The sequence below is a fragment of the Biomphalaria glabrata genome, chromosome 2 (genome assembly GCF_947242115.1).
Source record: "Biomphalaria glabrata chromosome 2, xgBioGlab47.1, whole genome shotgun sequence".
NCBI lineage: Eukaryota > Metazoa > Mollusca > Gastropoda > Planorbidae > Biomphalaria > Biomphalaria glabrata.
Window position 1 is genome coordinate 12,869,003 of NC_074712.1, and position 18,745 is coordinate 12,887,747.

The following is an 18,745-nucleotide window of genomic DNA, read 5'->3' on the forward strand; positions in this document are numbered from 1 at the left end:
TTAACTCGGATTTGACCTGATCTCTAGAATTTTTTTGCACTTGGAAATAATAGCTACAAAAGTTTTAATGTAAATAAATTAAAAACGCGACGAGAACATATAATATTAACAATATGTTACTATCCAGTGAACGATTTGTCTGTGAACAATTTGTCCGTGCCGTGAACGATTTGTCGCGTGAACGATTTGTCGTGAACCAACTGTCGGTGAACAAGTTGTCGGTGAACAAGTTGTCCGAGAGCGAATAGTCCGTGAGCGAATAGTCGCGTGAACGAAAAGTCGTGAACGATTTGTCGGTGAACGAAATGTCAGTGAACGAATTGTCGTGGAACCCTGTCGATAGGGGAGAGTCTAGTGATAGGCGTTTAAAAAAAACGGATGAGGCCTTGTTTAAGACTATATTTAAAAAAAAAAAGGGCTAACTATTACAGACACAAAGTGTAACAAGTCTTATAATTTATTAAAATTTGTTAAAAGTGACCAAAGACAAAGAGCTATGTAGTAGACACCTTTTTGTAACACAGAGCTTTGGTACAAGACAAGATGTTTATATACTTGTCAGATATACATCACATTTCAATGCACAACTCACTGAACAAGTAAATGTGCAGCTTGTCTAGCAAAACACTCAGTTTGGCAGCTGCACTTCTCACTCAACTTGTGACATTCAAACTTACATGCCAAATGCAAACAATATTCAATCAGCAATTATTCAATGATGAATTTAAAAAGACCACTAAAAAATCATTCCTGAATTTGAACAACCTTATACTCAGCTTTTTTTTTTAAGTATTTTTTTTTGTTGAAAAAGTGGGGGTGGGGGGGGGGGGGTGATTGATGGGAGATATCTTGAGTACAATTGGTTTACATTATCAAAAAGGTGTTTGATAAGCCTACATCAGTGGGACAGGAAAAATGGTCTGAATAGAATGTAGATAATTACAATTAAAAATGATGATTTATATGTTTAAAAATTCATTTCAAAATTTCCAATAAGAAATGAAACAATATCACTAGTATCTCCGATGCCTGCATATTATTAAATTTATTATTTAAAAAATTTCAAAAAAAAAAAAAAAAAAAACATCAGCAAGAAAAAAACAAAAAAACTCTAAGGTCACATCTCCTCTGATTAAATGAAACTGTGTGATGTACAAATAAAAAAAAAAAATAAAAAGCAAACAATGGTAGAAAAATAAGCCAATAAAAATCAGGACTAATTAGAAACAATGTTGCAGATTTGATTATAATTGTGATGTCACAAAATTTGTCAACACAATGGGAAATGTAAGTTTTCACATGACAACTTATTTTACGCTCTCAACATAATAAAAATACATGTATATTTCATTGTAGCTTTCATTTCTTGAGATTTCTCATTCACAACAGTACAACAAATGCACTACTTTCAAGTAAAACAAAAAAAAAATTACAATGGAACATTGTTTAATAGCTAGGCTTATGGAATTAAAATATAAACAAAATACTTTAATATTTCAAACATTTCACCCCACAAATCTTGGTTCAATATAGACTTGAATCTAAGCATTATGCCAAGTATATTACAGGGTTATCTTTTTTTGGCACATGTACACATACAACTTTCAAACTATCCCTCAAAAGTCAGAATCAACATAAGGTTGGATTCACTGATAGACAAAAACACTCACTTCATACCAAGCTTTTTCAAACCATCTTAAACAAAACTTCAAAAAACTAAATTCACCAACATGTTAGAGGTTCAGCTTAGACACACTAATACACATTTGAAAATAGCATTTTCTGCCACTCCACAATATACATCTTTCAAAAGTATTTCTCTCAATTTAAGCTTTCTTAGTTTTCTAAAACTAAGACTTAACTTGATATCTTTTTTTTTCTGTCCCTTTTATTCTGTTATATAATCATTACATTATATGCTAAAAATATGAAACATACTCACAATGTCCCTAAACTTGGAAAGTAGTACTTATTAAAATCTCACTCTTAATAGACAGGAAATAGACCTAATCAATGTAGATATTACACAATATCTACTTAACACTTTTATATGACAGAAAATAGGTATTTAAAGTTAACTTCACATACTGGACACAAGAAATGCATCAGATAAAATGTACTGACAGATTAAAACTGTCACAAACAACAACAGTGTAGAGTAGTATTGGAATGAAATTCCTATGATAATAACTGAACTCTCTGACATAAAGAAAACTTGCAACTTTAAAAGATGCCTGTCTAATCTAAGAGTTTCATCAATTTTTGTTTTACCCATCTAGATTGCACTATAAATATAGATAATTAGGTTTTTTTTTGAGTATAAAGTTATGTAAAATGTCCATGGAGAAAAACAAATAGAGGCCCAGTTACAGTTACAATAAAACAGGATTTCTATAGATGCCAGATTAATATTGGACTTTGACTTTTCACTTGACACCCATCACTAAAAGCATAAGTTTACAACAAATTAAATTGTGCTCCCACCAAAAAAAACCCCCAATCAAATCAAAAACTTTTAAATCCAAAAAGGTTTTAATAAAGTATTTAAGCTGACTGACACCCTGGCCTTTGAATTAATGGGGCTAATTTTTGATTATATGTTTAATAATACAATTATCAAACAAAGACATAGAATTGGAACAGTTCAAATTGATATGCACAAGAACAGGCAGACATGATAAAAGTTGAAGTAACGTAGCACTTGAAAGCTTGAACCTTTTTTTTTTTTTTTTTTTTTGTAAAACAAATTTTAAAAAACTTACCAAACAAAACAACAGATAAAATGTGAAGACTTAAAAAAAAAATTAACACAAAAGTAACAGGCTTATACTAACAGTAGAATGGTCTGTGCCAAGCCAGATAGAAACTAAATACTTTAACTATTTTATTAAATATCTGTGAGCTAGATAGAAACTAAATACTTTAACTATTTTATTAAATATCTATGCAGCTAGAACATAAAGAGAAAATGCTGGTGCAGCAGAGTGATGTTCAACTGAGAGAGAAGGCACCCTGTGATGTTATGAACTCTTCTATTCCATTTATAAACATTCACGACCTTAATACAGTGTTCATCGTCATTTCTGTTTCTGTCAAGAGAATAAAATGGCACTTTATTATCCAAGAGGACATTGTCTTGTAATTTTTGCATAACACATTATAACTACAGCAATTGAAATCTTTCATACCAGTGTCACTCCAACATTACATGCATACATATAAAGTAAGTAACATTGAATTATTGTAAGTGTTATGGACTAAGGTAAACTAAAGTTATTTGTTAAGTTATTGAAACCGTTCTAGACATATTTTTGATTCAAACAAAGCAATATTTAAACACTTTTTTTTTTTTAGATCTAAATACACCTAGAAGAGCTTGGAAAGACTTTTCTGTTCCACCTATTTTACACTTGGACAATATGCTTATGACTTGGCTGACTGCCATAAAGGATAAACCAATGATTATCCAAATAGTAAGAATATTACATCAAGAAACAGTGCACAGTATACTTAAAAACCTGTTTCCTATGAAGTTTTATGTTTTGAAAACAAATTCAGTTAAACCTATGTCACACAGTTTAAGTAACTGTTTTATTAAATGTTCAATTCAAGTCTTACCTTAAAAAGTATTTTAATTAATGTTACTTTCATAACAAGGTAAAATGTATTTAACTTTAAAGTACTGTTTATAAGCAAGCTATTGTAGCACAGTGCAGGACAGGCCACTGTCCTGTTGGCTCATATTTCTCGCGGCTATGGCCTAATTTTGATTCACGGTGCCCCTGCTGCGGGGAAGAAGAGGAAACCATGCCTCATATTCTGATCTACGTCTCGACAGGTCTGGGAAACCCAAAATTCTCGACCTGTATGGCGACATTTATGCACTACGCAAGACAGCAGGGTTTCTGTCCAGGGCTTTTGCAAGAGAGGATTTGAGCCTCTCAAGCCCTCACTCTAATGAAGTTTGATGATGTTTTATAAACAGGGTTTAATACCTAATCATAATTGCCACACCTTTGTGATCACATCCCTTTTATTACAGCAATGAAAAAAGATTTACTAGAAATGAAACATGCTATACATTTCATTTTGATGTTTGTAAATAGTCATAGACAGAAAAATACTGATCAAGTGGCAGAAATAGTGACATTGACAACTGTTACAGGAGTTTAGAACAGACAAAAACAAAAGTTTTTAAGTAGCTGAGACAAAGAAGCTAATGCCCTCTTACATCAGGCTTGCTGGATGTGTCTGAGCAGGTTGGTCCAGAGGTAGTGACTGCAGGGTCCCAGAAAACATTTGGTATATTGCTACCAAAGTAAATCTTTGTGTTGCTGCCAATAGCTTGGTACCGTAACATCTCTAGGTATTCTTTGGTCAACTTGAGCTAGAGTAAAAGTAATGAACACATGATCACAACCAGTTCTTGTTAAAGCACGGTAAGTCAAAGGACAGAGTGGTAAACAAAAAAGATACAATACATACATTCACAAGAATGTTACAAACCTTTAGCCTTGTTTCTATTACTTCCTAAATGTTTTTGTTTTCATTTGTGACTTAGTGGCCCTATCAAGGGGGCTCAAGTTCGAATACCAGATTGAGCTGAGTTGTGTTTGCTGAGCGCATAAAGATACCACAAAAACCTTCTCCTAGATACCCCCTCCTCACACAAAAACAATTGGATCAAAGCCCACTGAGCATACTGATACGCTCTACAAAAAGCAAATGGAATTCAAATGTATGTGTAGTGGTATCTCACTTTCAAAAGTATAGCTTATTGATAATTTAATAACCACCATAATATAATTGTGAGATACCTTGTTCGACATTGCTTCCTTTTCAGCTTTGTAAAACTCTGCATCTGCTTTAGCCTTTTCTTTGGCTAGATGGGTTAAATCTATTTGGAGGACAAGAAAATATGTGGAATAATACTAAGAGCAAGTGAGTTCATGTTTCTGATTGAAATGTAATCATAGACCAGACATGCCTATCTCCCTGTATTCACTGTGTTCTACTATATCACACTAAAAAATCCATACTTCCATGCTATTTTAATCAGAAAATTTTGACAGTTAAGTTCAAATGTCAATGGCCATTATCTTCATTTTTTTAAAGGGAAATGAACATTTAAAATTTAAAATTAATTAAATACTTTTCTATTGTCCTCTTGGAGGGTGTACTCTATCACATTTCCTGAGTTGAAATTCAAACAATAACAATGTCCTTTGAATGAAGTAATGTAGAAAGAAATATATGACGAAGTGAAATTGAGTACTCTACAAGTACTCTACAAGTGCTTTTTTTTTTTAAACATGTAGTTCTCATTTTATGAAGGAATAAACCTGACAATTAACATATAATAGCAGCACTAGAGAACTTAAATTAGGGTCTTTATCTTTGGAAGATATTTCAAGCTCCAATACATGTTGAGCCAAAATATAAAATTTTTAGTAAATTTTAGTAAAAGCAAAAACAAAACAAAAACAAAAAAAAACAGATCAAGAAAAAATCAAGAAAATGTCATAAAGATAAAAGTACTGTTAATAATCTTGATAGATAAAATATAATTTACATTGGAGTTCATAGGATCAAATTAATATCTATTGATGGAACTACTGATTGCTATGTGGCTAATGAAATAACATTAAAAGTATCAAAGCATACAAGTATACATTAAAAGTATGTAAACCACAAAAGACTCATATTTTTCTTTAAAAAAAAAAAAAAAAAAAAAGACCTGCCTTCAATTTCAGACATTTTTTTCTCTGACTCTTTTTCCATAATTTTCTGCTCCCATTGAATTTTAGAAACCTGGGCCACTTTCTCTGCCTCTGAACAAATAAAAACAACATAATATGGCAACAATCTCTGCTATATTTCTTTCGTTAGCAATATTGCACATGCTATTTTAAATTTTTACAGACAATACAGAAAACAATGACAAAAAACATTTGTTTTTTTTTAAATACTTTTTTTTTTTACAGTAAGAGATTAAATGTGCAAATGCTGAACAGATTTAATGTATTTGATGATATTTCATGATGGCTGAAGAATGATGACCAAGTTAGGAAATAGATTATTTTGAATTGATCTCAGATACTTTAAAATTGGTGAATAAAATCTAGCAGTTAGGATTTTGTTCTAACAGTACAAATATTAACCTGACTTCCTTGACAGGACAGGTGTTTCTTAAAAAAAAATTGGTACAAAGAAACTAATTTTGTATGGCTTCTATTGTAGAATCTTAACCTAACGCTACCAAAAACATTTTGTTTAATAACTTCATAAATTACAAATATTTTTAATTTGACTAAATAATAATAGGCTAATAACAACAACAGCACTAAGCTTAGTCACTAAGCAGACTTCCATACTATTCCCTTAGTCATCATCATGGATTGAGGTCCAAACAATTAAAAAAAGTTGCTTATTTTTGCCAATGTTCTCTTTTGTAGTGTGGAGCATTTTTCAGCACACTATTGCACTGACAGAACAAGAGTCAAAAGATGAACAGCAAAAAGCTAGTTAGAACAGGAAGTAGTAACATATTTGTATTTTAAACCAAACACTCTATTTCCAGTTCAAAAAAGTTGTCAAAGAAAGATCTTGAAATAAAACAAAATTATCTAGTTTACAAAGAAAAAATTAATTTCAATAACTTAACAGGAGAAGTCTTCTAATCTCTCCATTTCTATAGATCGCCTTATACACTGCAGCATTAGCACTTTAAAAAAAATTTAAAAAAAAAACAACAACAACAAAATTTCACAAAATAGCTGCTAACATTTGGTTTTCACACACAAAAAATGTTCACTGTAAGAGAAAGGAAGAGTTCTTTTTATATTTAAGCTAAAAATTTGTATTTACTTCCAACTGCATTTCACAACACTTAGGAATGTTCAGGTAAATACTGAATTGTATTGTAAAGGGTTTAATGTTTAAAAAGAATTTTTTTTTGTTACCAATAATGGCTCTCTTTCTGTCGGTTTCTGCTTCTTTCTCTACAACTTTCTGTTTTTGGATTGCAATCAAAAGCTTTGTTTTTTCTCCTTCCCTGTAGAAATACATATTAGATAAGTCACATTTTCTAAACGTTTCTCTGAAATTAAGTGACAATTGAAAAAAATATATTGCTTACATAGCTTCATAATTTTTACGGATTTGCTCTGGAATTTTGGGTTTGGTGACACGGACAGCCTGCACTGTAAGTCCTGGAGCCATCTCATACAAATCTGATTGTAAAGCTTTACGAAGATTTTCATCAATTTGATCTGGAAAAATAGGAGTTTTTTTTTTTAATTTTTTATATAGGGGAAATAAAAAAAAAAAATTGCTTCGAATTCAAAGTATTAGAAAATATTGAAAAATCAATTTTGTTTTAGTAATGAAGTTTGAATAAATTGTATTGAATATTTCAAATTTGAATACAGTGGTGATCATTTGCTTTTTTTTTTTTTATAACACCTTTCAAGCATCACAACACAGAAAGACAATCTTTTTAATTATTTTTTTTTACAGTGGACAATGTGATTTTGAAAATGGCTGCATAAATTAACATCGATAATTTGTAACCTTGTCTAGTCTATTGAAGTAACTCACCAAATAAGTCTATATAGACTTCTTGAAGATTGTGGCTACTACAGAACTGGTTCAACTCATGATGAATTTTATTGTAAATCAAAGTCTTATCATAGTCTGCAGTGTAATTCTTCACAATGTCATAAACTAGAAGCAGATAAAAAAAAAAAAGTAAGGTACATCAAAGGTTACATAGCCATATCATAATAAGAATACAAAAACCACGGTAGTAAACTAATTTTGTACAAACAAATCAATTTTCATTTCACTTTTCTTTACCTGCTGAGGAGTCAAGCTTATTTACAACTTCAATTCTTTCAAAGTATATAATAACACCACCACTGTATAGATTAAACAAAAAAACAACAACTTTTTTTTGTAAGCAATAAAAAAACAAAACTAAACATTTTTTGTTCCCATGTTCAAGCTATATTTCCTTTATCTTCTTATTTATATTATAAAGTTACAGAAGTTCCTTCAAAACAGGAGATAATTACCTCCTACATGTGTTAATCTAGTTATGCAAGATATTAGAGGCTTAAACTCTGCCGACTCATTGGTTTTCCTGGTTAATTCAGGCAACCAGTTCCATCTTCTATTAGTACAGATATCCTTTTTGACTAAATTTATATTACAAAAGCCCAAACGAGAGATGCAAGCTGTATAAGAGGACAAACATCATGCTTCAAAGTTATCCAATCAATTCAAAATAATACATTATACATTTGTAGTTGTTTACAGGAAGCCAGACAACATGAAATACTTCTTTCCTTCTTAATCTTAAGATTCAAAGACAAGTCTTGTAACGAAAGCCAAATATTGAAAAACTATAGCAATGTGAAAGAGTCTAAAGAAAAGATTTTAGTCTTAACATAAAAGGTATTCGAAGCACTCTCTACTTTTTGGGTTAGGGTTAGGGAAGGAAAAAGGAAGGTGACTCTTACCTTGTACCACATGGAACATTCTTCACCTCATCTGTCTGCAGAGTTGTCTGGAGGGAAAAATTAAAAAAAAAAAATATTAGTGTTGCAAGTGGACAAAACATTTCAAATAAATTAATAAAATTTTTAACTACACTATAATCAAAATAATAACTTTAATTCGTGTTAGAAATCTTTCATTTGTGGATACATAATGTGACCAGACTAGCAAGTTATTAGGACCAAAATTTATAAATACACACAAATCAGGCTAAGATGAAGAAATTACCTGTACTGAGCGAAATGATGTAAGAACAGGCAACATGAAGTGATATCCTGGTTCACTTGTTGATGACAAAAGAGCACCACCCTGTTGAAAAGAAAGAAAATATCCTTATCTTAACACACTCAATTTTATGTTAAAATGTTATAACTTGTATATATATTATAACTTTGACATTATTTATTTATAAAAAAAACTAATATGTAGACAGTGAAAAGAGAATCTTAATCGACCACAGGTGGACAATGGTTATGTCTGAGCTGGATATGTCAAAATATGTAGGCTGCAGCTGGGGCTGTTTACTACACTCCTCATTAATCTTTGAACTCAAAGACAAGCCTTATTATATATATGTATATATATACACACAAAATAGTCCAACAGACAGCTGTGGCATAACAAGGTACCCGTGGGCCTGGGCTCAAGAATATTTTTAGTGCTCCCCTCCACCCAGTAAGACAGATTTAGTGTGTAACAAATTTCTTTTTAGTAATCTGAATGTATTGGTACATTTACTAAAAGACTCCAATGCAAGGATTGCATTTTTTTATATATGTAAAAATGTCACTACATTTGATTTAGTTAGGACTCCATACAGGTCTTGAAGGTCTATGTTTGTAAGGTACAACTTAACAGAATTAAATGACTTAAGGTATTTCAAATGAAAATGTAAAACTATCAAACATTGACAAAAACTTTTATCTTCTTTTGTTGGCCTCCTTCAGTTGTAGAACGAATATGATTCATCTCGAACACTTTTTCATGTGGTTGTGGAGCCTTATTTTGGAGAGACACTATCACAGGATAAGATGGCTTTCTCTTTGGTGGTAGAGGAGCTATCCATTTTACGCAAGGTACGCTTTTCTTCCAGAGCTGAGGCCCATGTTTTTTTGCTGTCCATAGCTTTCTTGGTCATTGTCTCTCTCCATCTAATGTGGTCTAGAGCTATGTCCTCCCAATGGTCAGTATTGATGTTCACTGATTTGAGGTCCCGTTTTATTACATCCATGTAAAGGAGGTGGGGGCAACCTGTTTTTCTTGAGCCAGTTGCGAGTTGTCTGTAGAGAATGACTTTCGGGATGCGATTGTCCTCCATCCAGCGAACATGTCCAAGATAGCACAGGCGGCCTTATCTGAGATATGCTATTCGCAGATGATAGTGGTAGTGGCACACTCACAAGAGGAGCTTCAGTCACTAATGTCCTACTTCTCTCAAGCCTGTAAAGAGTATGTCTTAACAATTAGCACAAAGAAAACAAATCTTATGGGACCACCTGCTACAGCACCACCCTCCAACCTCATAGACGATAACAAGCTGGATGCCATAAATGAATTCTGCTATCTTGGATCCACAATTCAAGATGACCTGTCTCTAGAAGAGGAGATAAAAAAACGCATAGGGAAGGCTGCCTCGACCGTCGATAGACTCAGGTCAAGAGTTTGGGAAAACCAGAAGCTCACTATTTTTTTATTCACTTTCGTGTCATCCCAAAATGCTTATGTGGGCCACCAACTGGTCATGAGTCATGGGCGCTTCTAAATTGTAGCTTCGCCACAGGCTGTGGGTGCCTAGTGGTCATTGGCTCGGGTTCATTGAGCACCTAACACTAAGAAGTTAAGATATTGTTTCATATAAATATACTATATTTTTTGGGCAACTAAAAACATGATATTGCAGTTAATTTTTTAAATATGATTTCATTGAAAAAATAATATTTGTTTCAGTGATGCTTATAAATACTACATTCATAAAAAAAAAAAAAGAAACTTACCCTGTAATAAACACCCACATGACCTAAAAAGAAATGTCTTAGCATTAGAAAAGATCATATATCTTAGCATTAGAAAAGATCATAGGACTTAGCATTAGAAAAGATCATATGACTATTTTTTATATCTTTTGTGACAAATAAATACATAGACAAACTTTTTAGGAAAATAAAACAACTTCATTCCGCTGTTTTATTGAGTTGTTTTTTTTTAGGCATTATGAGGAGCTGCCGCACTGGGCATCAGGCATCTAGGCCTACTCTAGCTATGCCACTGACTGAAACGGAAATGGCAGCTTATAAATAAAATGATAAAAGAATTTTTTTTAAAATTGTTGGCACATTTGTCTTAATGTAGATCTCAAATATATTTACTACTAATAATATTATTAGTAGTTGATTTTTTAAAAAATTAGTAGTAATATAAGGTTAAGAAACTTGAGTCAAGAGTGTGTGACTGCAAAAAATTTCAAATTTCTATAACAGGTTTGACTTTGCCCTTATAACTTCTTATACTCCTCATTACTAAAGAAATATAAATGTGGATCATTATAAAGTTACAGTTTTAAACTTGAATTGGATATAGTAAAAAGCTATTATTTAAATACTATTAATGTTAAACAATAAAAGAACATTTTTTACAAAAATACATGAAACACGAATGTATATTTACCTTCTTCTATTTTATGAATAGAAAAATTGATAAATATTGCTAATACAATTACACCAACCACCATAAACACAGCAGCTGGTTGGGCCATGATCCGAAAATTCTGTAAAAGAAATAATACAAAATTAAACATGAGCAATACAGTAGTCATTTTAACTACAGCCTCTATTTTTAAACATACAATATTCTTTTAAAAATTGATCCTCTAGCTTTTGAAAGGAATGCAGAAAATAATTTATCATGATTTTGCTAGATTATTCTCTCCTCAATGTTTGAATATTTGAAAATGAAAATTCGAAAGTAGAAAAAGATAAGTGTCTTATAATCATTACACAACTCAAATGCATTTTTTTCCCCCGGATGTCTCTTTTAGAAGCTAGTTGCAGCCAGGTAATTAAATTGTTAGTCAAAGATCTAGCCTTGAGTCGATGGGCTTGGAATATTTTTACATAATTGCAATAATTAAAACTAGGTAAAATGTGAGAACTTTCCATGTGCAAAAAAAAAAAAGTGGATGTCAGAAAAATATCAATAACTAATTATGTTTTTAGAAAAAAAAAACAACAACAAAAAATGTGCACTCTTTATTAAGTGCATATTATAGATATCAAGGAAAACCGAAAAACTATTAACAAAACCATCAAAGCCAATTATAGAGATACAAGTGAAAACTGGAGACTGACAAAAACAACAGAAATTCTGATAAATACTTGGGAAAAGGAAATCCTTAGAAAATTTATGGTAAAACTGTATGGATGAAACACACTAATCAGGAAATATAGCAGAAATTTGAATGAAGAGGCATACAAAAACTAGAGAGTTTGAGAATGAAGATGAAAAGCTCAGTTCAGATCTGAATAGAAATATTTGTTGAAGGAAGCCATGGCATCCATGGGCTGTAGCACTAGAAATGTCCCAAAAAAATATTTAAAAATTCATTTTTGTCTATAACAAATTAAAAAAATTTATCTTATCTTATATAATAGACGTTACTTCAAAAAAGAAGATGATTACGTCCTATGTGTCATGCATTTAGTCATGCATATTAACCAATGACCAAAATTCTGCCAAGTCACTGTTATTCCTGGCTAACTCAAGTAACCCATTCCATGCTCTAATAGCACTAGGGAAGAAGGACCTTTGTACAAATTTGTCCTTGCATATAATATGGAACAAGGAATGTCTCTTTCTGAGTATTTTATTAAATTTTGTTTTTGTATTTGAAGATTATGGTTCAGTGTTTTGTGTATAATTGCTACTTTACTTTTGAGTCTTCTATTTTAAAAAAATGAGAAAATAGGAAGCTTATGTTTTAAACAAAATCATATAAGCAGCCACTGTACTTCCATTATTTGGTAAGCAACGATAAATATTAGGATGAAATATTATTACAATAGCACTTTTTATAATATACATGTCCCCCCTCAAGATTTTAAATTTAAAAATTTGAATTATTCTTCAAAAATTATTATACATCAATGTTTTGAATCACAGTATGAAAAAATATGAATAATAGTTAATTTAAAAAACCAAGGTTTCAATTTGATTTTAAAAGAACAAAAGTAGCAATGCTACAGAATATGATGTAATCAGATTTCCAATAAGATTTTACATTTATTAGTCTATCTAAATCTGGCAGACATACTACATAATCAAGACTAAAGATGGGGTCATTAAGGGGAGGGTACAGAAAAAAGAAACGCTAGTGCAAGAGAAAGACACGCTGAAGTACAGGTTAATTTATTGTTACCTCCTTTGCATAAATTTATAATTTGTATAGATATGAAAATCTATCTATCTATAATTATATATATATACATTGATTCTGTACATATTTTAAAGGGTGTGTCAAAGTAACACGAAGATCAAAATGTAATTAATGATAATTAATGAGATCTTTAGCCAGTTTAGGTCTACACCTCTAGCAGTAGATTAAGACAGGATGACTGCCTGTTGTGCCTGCGCTTAGCCTCTGGACTGTTGTTCAATGGTCCTGGGTTCAAACCCTGCCTTGCACTCCCCTCCCTAATCCTGCTGGAGGATGTAATTAGATTTTATTACAAAATATGTAAAGTACTAAAACAAAACAAAGATATTGACTCTAGATCTAGAGTAGAAAATGTAGAGTCTAGTTAAAAGAATAAAGGGGTGATAAAAAGGTCATGAACCAGACTGCCTTTGGTATTCCATGGCATGAACAACTCCGATTGACGGACTTGGACTTTGCTGATGATGTTGCACTACTCAGGGCTACAAATAAATGCATTCAAGAAATGACGGAGAGCCTAGACAGAGAGGCACCCAAAATTGGCCTCCGCATAAACTTGGATAAGACTAAAATTATGCGAGTTGGATATAAGGCAAAGGGTGTCCCCGTCAGACTTGGCGAGTCAAAGCTTGAAGAGCTTGACAAGTTCACGTACCTTGGCAGCATCATAACAAATGATGGAGATGCTTACCATGATGTAGCATGTGGAATAGGAAAGGCAGGGAGCATTTTCCAAAGGCTGCAGCCTATTTGGACTAGCCAAGCCATTGGACTCGAGACAAAAATACACCTTCTCAACACAATCGTCATTCCAACTGCTACATATGCATGTGAGACGTGGAAGTCATCTGTCAAAATTGAGAAAAGACTAAATGTGGCTCAACAGAGATGGCTGAGACGGATTTTGGGAGTCAGTTACACAGACCGGATCTCAAACAGGGAAATCCTATGCCGAACTGGGAGTCGAACACTTGGTGAGGTTGTGACTGAGCGTCGCATGAGGTTTGCGGGACATGTTCTACGTCAAAATGAATTACGCACACCAAGAGTTGCGATAATCATAACATGGAAGCCAAAACGAGGAAAGCGCAAACAGGGACGTCCTCGTATTACCTGGCGACACACCTTCATGGAGGACCTCAGAACAGTGGACACCAGGTGGGAGGAGGCTTCAGACATTGCCAGTGATAGATCATTATGGAGACAGCTTGCCGCCCAATGCGCCGAACGGCGCGGGAGGACCTAAGTCTAAGTCAGTAAAAAGGTCATGACAGATGTCAGATCTAGTATTTTTGGTCTTTCTTTTTTTTTTCTAAGACAGATCATCCACTCACATCAGACCAAATTCAGATCACACACTCACAGATATGGAAATGCCGGTTCACTTCGAGTCTTTTACTAATAAAACTAATATTTTAGCAAGTTTTACTTTCACTAACTCTACACTAAATGATCTCAGTTCAAGTGTCTGTGACTAGATCTAGTGTAAATGTAGCTTAAATTAATATAGAACTAGATTCAAGATAAGACTACGCTCACTATTTTATTTTGCCTTGCAAAGATCTAGTTCTAGATTTAGTGGACAGAAGGACAAATGTTGGTGTTTGTCAATAGTTTTAAGATGATCTGTCACTAATGAGAAACACGGAAGCTACTGTTTTTCTAAAATCATGAATTGACAAAATTGGAAAGTTAATTGTCCTCAAAAACAATTAGAAAGAAGATTTTATGATAGATGTAGACTCTAGATCTAGAGTCTATAAATCTATTTGAGTAATTAAATTACGAGGAAACAGCTTTATTGAGGCAATACAATTTTTTTAGAACTTTATGATTAATCTAGATCTAATTTAGTCAATTAATTTTCACACTGAAAAACAATTACTAATAAGTTCGCTTTTTTCCCCCAGGAGTTAAACTTTTTACAAGAAAAATATTAAACATGGCCACTTGCAAGAAAAGCATGGGTTCTATAAAGAAGAAGTTAAAAGATATGAATGTCGACGAATTCTTCAATGATGATTTAGATGTAGATTTAGATAGTGCTTCTGATTCTTCAGCAAAATCACGTGAGTCTGATAAAAAGCCTATGAAAGCTAAATTAAAAAACATTACTAAAAGAGTTGAAACGGCTACGAAAACGTCTCTTAAAAAAGATAAACAATCGACTAATAACAAGAAGTCAAACGAGAAGAAAAAGTTGAAAAACCAAGAACGAGAAGTAGTGAATAATACAAAGAAATCGTTAGCATCTACATTACAAGAAAACGATCCAGAGTTTTATGATTTTTTGAAAGGCCAGGATAAATCTTTGTTGGATAATCTTGAAGATCTATCACAATCTGAATCTGATAGTAATTATGATGATGATGACTTGGATGACACCACCAATTCAAAGAAAGCAAGAAAAGATGAAATTGAAAAAGAACTGCTCAATATGTCTAGTGGTGATGATTCAGATTCTGATGCTGAAAATAATGTGCACAAACCTCCTGAAAAACTTGAAATGGCAAGTGATGAAAGTTCAGAAGAGGACTTGGAGCTGGAAGATGAAAGAGCTCAAAAGGTTGAAAGTGGTGTTCTTCTTACTCATAAAATGGTTGAAAAGTGGGGCCAGGAATTGAGAACTAAGCCATCACTTGCTATTTTTAAGGAACTTGTTTCAGCCTTCAATTCAGCTGTTCAAGAAGCAGGAGGCTCAGAAGAGAGCATATCTCGGAAATATAAAATTGAAGGTGGTGCTATTTTCAACAGTGTTGTTAGACTATGTTTAACACAAGTGGTTCCTGCTCTTCAGAGTATGCTAAGCTTGCCTGCTTTGTCTGATGTTCGTAATTTATCAGACAAATCAATTAAATGGAAGAAGTTAAAACTATGGATAAAGTCATACTTATCATCTTTGCTGGATTTGTTGACTCGAATGTCAGATGAAGCAATGGTAAATGCCATTTTAAAGCATGTTCACAAACTAATTATCTTTTATGCTAGCTTTCCAAAATTAAATAAATTGCTCTTAAAGAAGATGATCCAAATATGGACTACAGGTGAGGAAGCAACACGTGTCCTGGCATTTCTGTGCATCAACAAAGTTACTCATTTAAAACAAGACATTTTGCTGGAACCTTGTTTGAAACAAATGTATATGGCTTATGTTACAAACTGCAAATTTACATCTCCAACAACATTGCCTCATATTAACTTCATGCAGAAGTCTTTAGTAGAAATATTTACTATTGACCAAACTGTTGGTTATCAGTATGCCTTTGTTTACATTCGACAGCTAGCCATTCATCTAAGAAATGCTATAGCAGTGAAAAAGAAAAACACATGTCAGGCTGTATACAACTGGCAATATGTTCATTGCTTAGGACTTTGGGTTCAACTGCTGACTAAAATGTACCCCAGTGAAGTATTTCAACCATTGGTCTATCCATTAACCCAAATAATTATTGGAACAATAAAGCTTTTACCTACTGCCAGGTTTTATCCTCTAAGGTTTCACTGTGTTCAGTTTCTGAACAAGTTAGCATTCAAGACAAATACATTCATACCAACTGCACCTTTCCTTCTAGAGATTTTTGAGCAAATTGACTTTAACAAAAGGCATAAAGCCATTAGCATGAAGCCATTTAACTTTGCTGTGATTCTGAAGTTCTCTAAAGCACAATTAAATGAAAAGGCTTTCAAAGATGGTATTATTGATCAGCTTTATGAACACTTGCTAGAGAGCTTCAATACTTATGCTCATTCAGTGAGCTTCCCTGAATTAATTGTCCCAGCTGTTGTTCAGATGAAATTGTTCCTGAAGAAGTGCAAAATTGCAAATTATTGCAAGCAAATCAAACAAATTGTTGATAAAATTCAAGAACAGGCAAAATTCATCACAGAAAAAAGACGACATTCTAACATAAGATTGGACGATCAACACTCTGTTGAACATTGGGAAAACCAAATTGCGGAATCAGGGACTCCTTTGAGGAAGTTCTATACCTCTTGGAGAAAATTACGAGATAGAGAATTGCAGCATAATGTTTCCAATAAAGATGCTATATCTGGAGCTGCTATAGACATACCTACCATTGAAAGGAGAGTACGACAAACTGCAACTGCTGAGGAAAGGAAAGATTTTTCTAAACTTTTTGAGAATAATTCTGACTCAGATGATGACGATGAAAGATTTTTGTTAAAGGAGGAAAGATCTGGCAATGCACCTGCTTCTAATAAACGGAAGCATGAATCGGACAGTGATGAATATAGTGACTTTGATGATGATGATTTGGAGCAGCTGGCTCAGTCTGCTAGCAGTGATGAATCTGAAGTGGAATATGATGATGGTTTAGAAGTCAATAATGTTAAAGAAAACAAAAGTGACAATAAAGCTGGTAAAAAGAAGGGACAAATTACTACACAGAATGGTAGTATTTCTCCTAAAAAAAATAATGCTAAACTTGTTTCACAGGATGTTGGAGATGATGATGTTGTTGAAGATTTTAATTTATCTGACTTTGACTAAGAAAAATGTAGTTTTATGTACAGTAGTATGATATGCTGTTTTAATTTTATTATTTTTGTTTTAAACCAGCTTAAATTAATTGCATAGATATAGCTGACATCTCTGATAAAGGTGGTGGTTAGTTATGTTGGCCAGTTATGTTGGCCACATAACACCTAGGTAAACCATTGACCTCTAAACTTGTATTAATTTAGACGTATTAATTTAAATGTTATTTACGTTTATTTTGTTAAATGTAATAATTGATATCAGAAATATTAATAGTCAAATTTGCATGGAAATTAAAACCTCATTTCCAGCCATAAAATTTATTTCTGCTACCCTTGTCTTTTGCCTACCATTGTTTAAAGTTAACTTTCTAAATATTTACTGTTTGGTTTAAAAATGGTTATGTTAGTATAATTAGATTATTAATGTATTACAGTAGCATGATATGTTGTTTTCATTCTTATTTTAAACCAGCTTAAATTAATTGCACAGATATTGCAGACATCTGATAAAGGTGGTAGTTAGTTGTTAAATTGGCCACATAACACCTTAGTAAACCATTTACCTATGTATTAATTAATTTAAATGTAATTTAATTTTATTTGTTTATTATGTTAAATGTAATAATTAAAATCAGAGATATATTATTATTTGCATGGAAATTAAAACCTCATATTTCATTCATAATGTTTTTTCTACAATCCTTGTTGAACTTTTGGCTACCATTGTGTCAAGTTTACTTCTTACCACATTTATTTAAAATAGTAGTATGTCAGTATAATTTGGTTATTAATGTAGGTATTTTTTTAAATGCAGTTAGGTCTATTAACTAAGGTCTGTGAGTATTTTTTAACTCTTTCTCTCCGTAATTATTTACCACATTCTGATGGAATCAACATTAGTATCATCAGGAGAGAAAGAGTTAAAGTGGCTTTCCTATAGCATTCATTTGCACCATAGTCCAGTTTCTTTTGTGGACCAGTGAGGTTGGGGGTATCTGTGTATCAGCAAAGGCAACTCTACTAATAATGTTTCATAGCATAAGAAAAAAAAAGTTAATGATTGTCTGACTTGTTTTGTAGTGAAGTCTTTTAATAAGTTGACATATATATATGGAAATAAAACTGTTTTAAGCCTAATATTTTTTCAATTAAAAATTTTTCAAGAAGTGAGTTTGATTTGCTTATTTAGTTATGTTTAACTATTGTTTTTGTCGTGCTTATTTAGTCATGTATAACTGTTTCTAGTGTGGAAAA

At 32.4% G+C, this 18,745-nt stretch overlaps 2 protein-coding genes across 3 annotated transcripts; one reads left to right on the forward strand and one right to left on the reverse strand.

Annotated features, from left to right (window-relative positions):
* Positions 1 to 441: 441 nt before the first annotated feature.
* LOC106051956 (erlin-1-like) lies at positions 442 to 14,662 on the reverse strand. 2 transcript variants are annotated; one of them, XM_013207186.2, is made up of 13 exons: positions 14,528 to 14,662; positions 11,224 to 11,323; positions 10,554 to 10,576; positions 8,788 to 8,868; positions 8,523 to 8,569; positions 7,858 to 7,919; positions 7,600 to 7,725; positions 7,139 to 7,271; positions 6,963 to 7,054; positions 5,742 to 5,831; positions 4,818 to 4,897; positions 4,232 to 4,387; positions 442 to 3,089 (listed from the first exon to the last, which is right to left on the reverse strand). In XM_013207186.2, exons 2-13 carry the CDS (start codon positions 11,309 to 11,311, stop codon positions 3,078 to 3,080), a joined length of 990 nt encoding a protein of 329 aa, XP_013062640.1. In that variant the 5' UTR covers positions 11,312 to 11,323; positions 14,528 to 14,662; the 3' UTR covers positions 442 to 3,077. The 2 variants fall into 2 exon arrangements, with proteins under 2 accessions (XP_013062640.1, XP_013062641.1); XM_013207187.2 differs by lacking the exon at positions 14,528 to 14,662 and adding an exon at positions 14,323 to 14,363.
* Positions 14,663 to 14,900: 238 nt separating this feature from the next.
* LOC106051950 (nucleolar complex protein 2 homolog) lies at positions 14,901 to 18,661 on the forward strand. Its single transcript, XM_013207178.2, has one exon. It carries the CDS (start codon positions 14,931 to 14,933, stop codon positions 17,499 to 17,501), a length of 2,571 nt encoding a protein of 856 aa, XP_013062632.2. The 5' UTR covers positions 14,901 to 14,930; the 3' UTR covers positions 17,502 to 18,661.
* Positions 18,662 to 18,745: the final 84 nt, after the last annotated feature.